General features: G+C 77.3%; 1 protein-coding gene across 1 annotated transcript in view; it reads right to left on the bottom strand.

Annotated features, from left to right (window-relative positions):
- EMILIN1 (elastin microfibril interfacer 1) overlaps positions 1 to 859 on the bottom strand; it is a 5178-nt gene that overhangs the window by 2506 nt on the left and 1813 nt on the right. Inside the window, 1 exon segment of the mRNA XM_010565912.1 lies at positions 74 to 835. Coding sequence (XP_010564214.1) covers positions 74 to 835 — 762 coding nt within the window.

Raw genomic sequence — 859 nt, 5'->3', positions numbered from 1 at the left:
CCCGCAGTTCCCCCCCCTCCGCCCGCAGCCCCTGCAGGGTCCTGGTCAGCCTGTCCTCGCCGGCCCCCCGGGCCCGGAGCTGCCCCTCAGTGTCCTGCAGCCGCTGCTCCAGCTGCCGGAGGAGGGGGCCAAGCTGCCTGTCATCCTGCACGTCCCGGCTGCCCGCTGTCAGCTCTGGGGGTGCTGGGCAGGGCTGGCCGCAACGGGCCAGCAGCCCCTCCAGCTCGGTCAGGCGGGCGCCACGCTGAGCCCCGCTCACCGCCAGCCCCTCCACAGCCCGGCTCAGGTTGGCCAGGCGTCCCGGCAGCCCGCTCAGCTGACCCTCTGGCTCAGGGGACCAGGGGCCAGCCTGCGAGGCGTTCAGTCGCCCTTCCAGCTCTGTCAGCCGCCGGGCCAGCACCGGTCCCTGCCCGCCCGGCCCCGCCACCGCCGTGGGCAGCCCCTCCAGGCGCCGCTCCAGCTCGGCCAGGCGCCGGTGCAGGTCGTCTGTCGCGGGCGGTGGGATGGCACCGGGAGCCAGGCGGCTGCTCAGGCTACTGATGTGCCGCTGCACCGTCTCTACCGCCTCCCGGTTGCGCTGGTCCACCGAGCCCACCAGCTTCTCCAGCGCCCGCATGCGCTCCCGGTCCTCCGCCGCCTGCCGCCGCAGCCCCTCGGTGCCGGCCGTGCAGGCGGCACAGGTCTCCTGCAGCCGTTGCTCCAGCTCGCGCAGTGCCGTGGCCACCCCCGGGCCCCCCGCCGTGGTCACCGGGCCCTCCCGGCCGCTCTCCTGGTGGCGCGGGCCCCTCCCCGCCCCCCCCAGCCGCCGCTGGACGTGGCTCAGCGCCTCCCGCACCTCGGCGGGGGCGGCCGCGTCGGC

This window comes from Haliaeetus leucocephalus, unplaced genomic scaffold (genome assembly GCF_000737465.1).
Source record: "Haliaeetus leucocephalus isolate CR32 unplaced genomic scaffold, Haliaeetus_leucocephalus-4.0 Scaffold197, whole genome shotgun sequence".
NCBI classification, from domain to species: Eukaryota; Metazoa; Chordata; class Aves; order Accipitriformes; family Accipitridae; genus Haliaeetus; species Haliaeetus leucocephalus.
The sequence above is the reverse complement of the archived record's forward strand: the minus strand, read 5'-3'. Positions and strand labels throughout refer to the sequence as shown.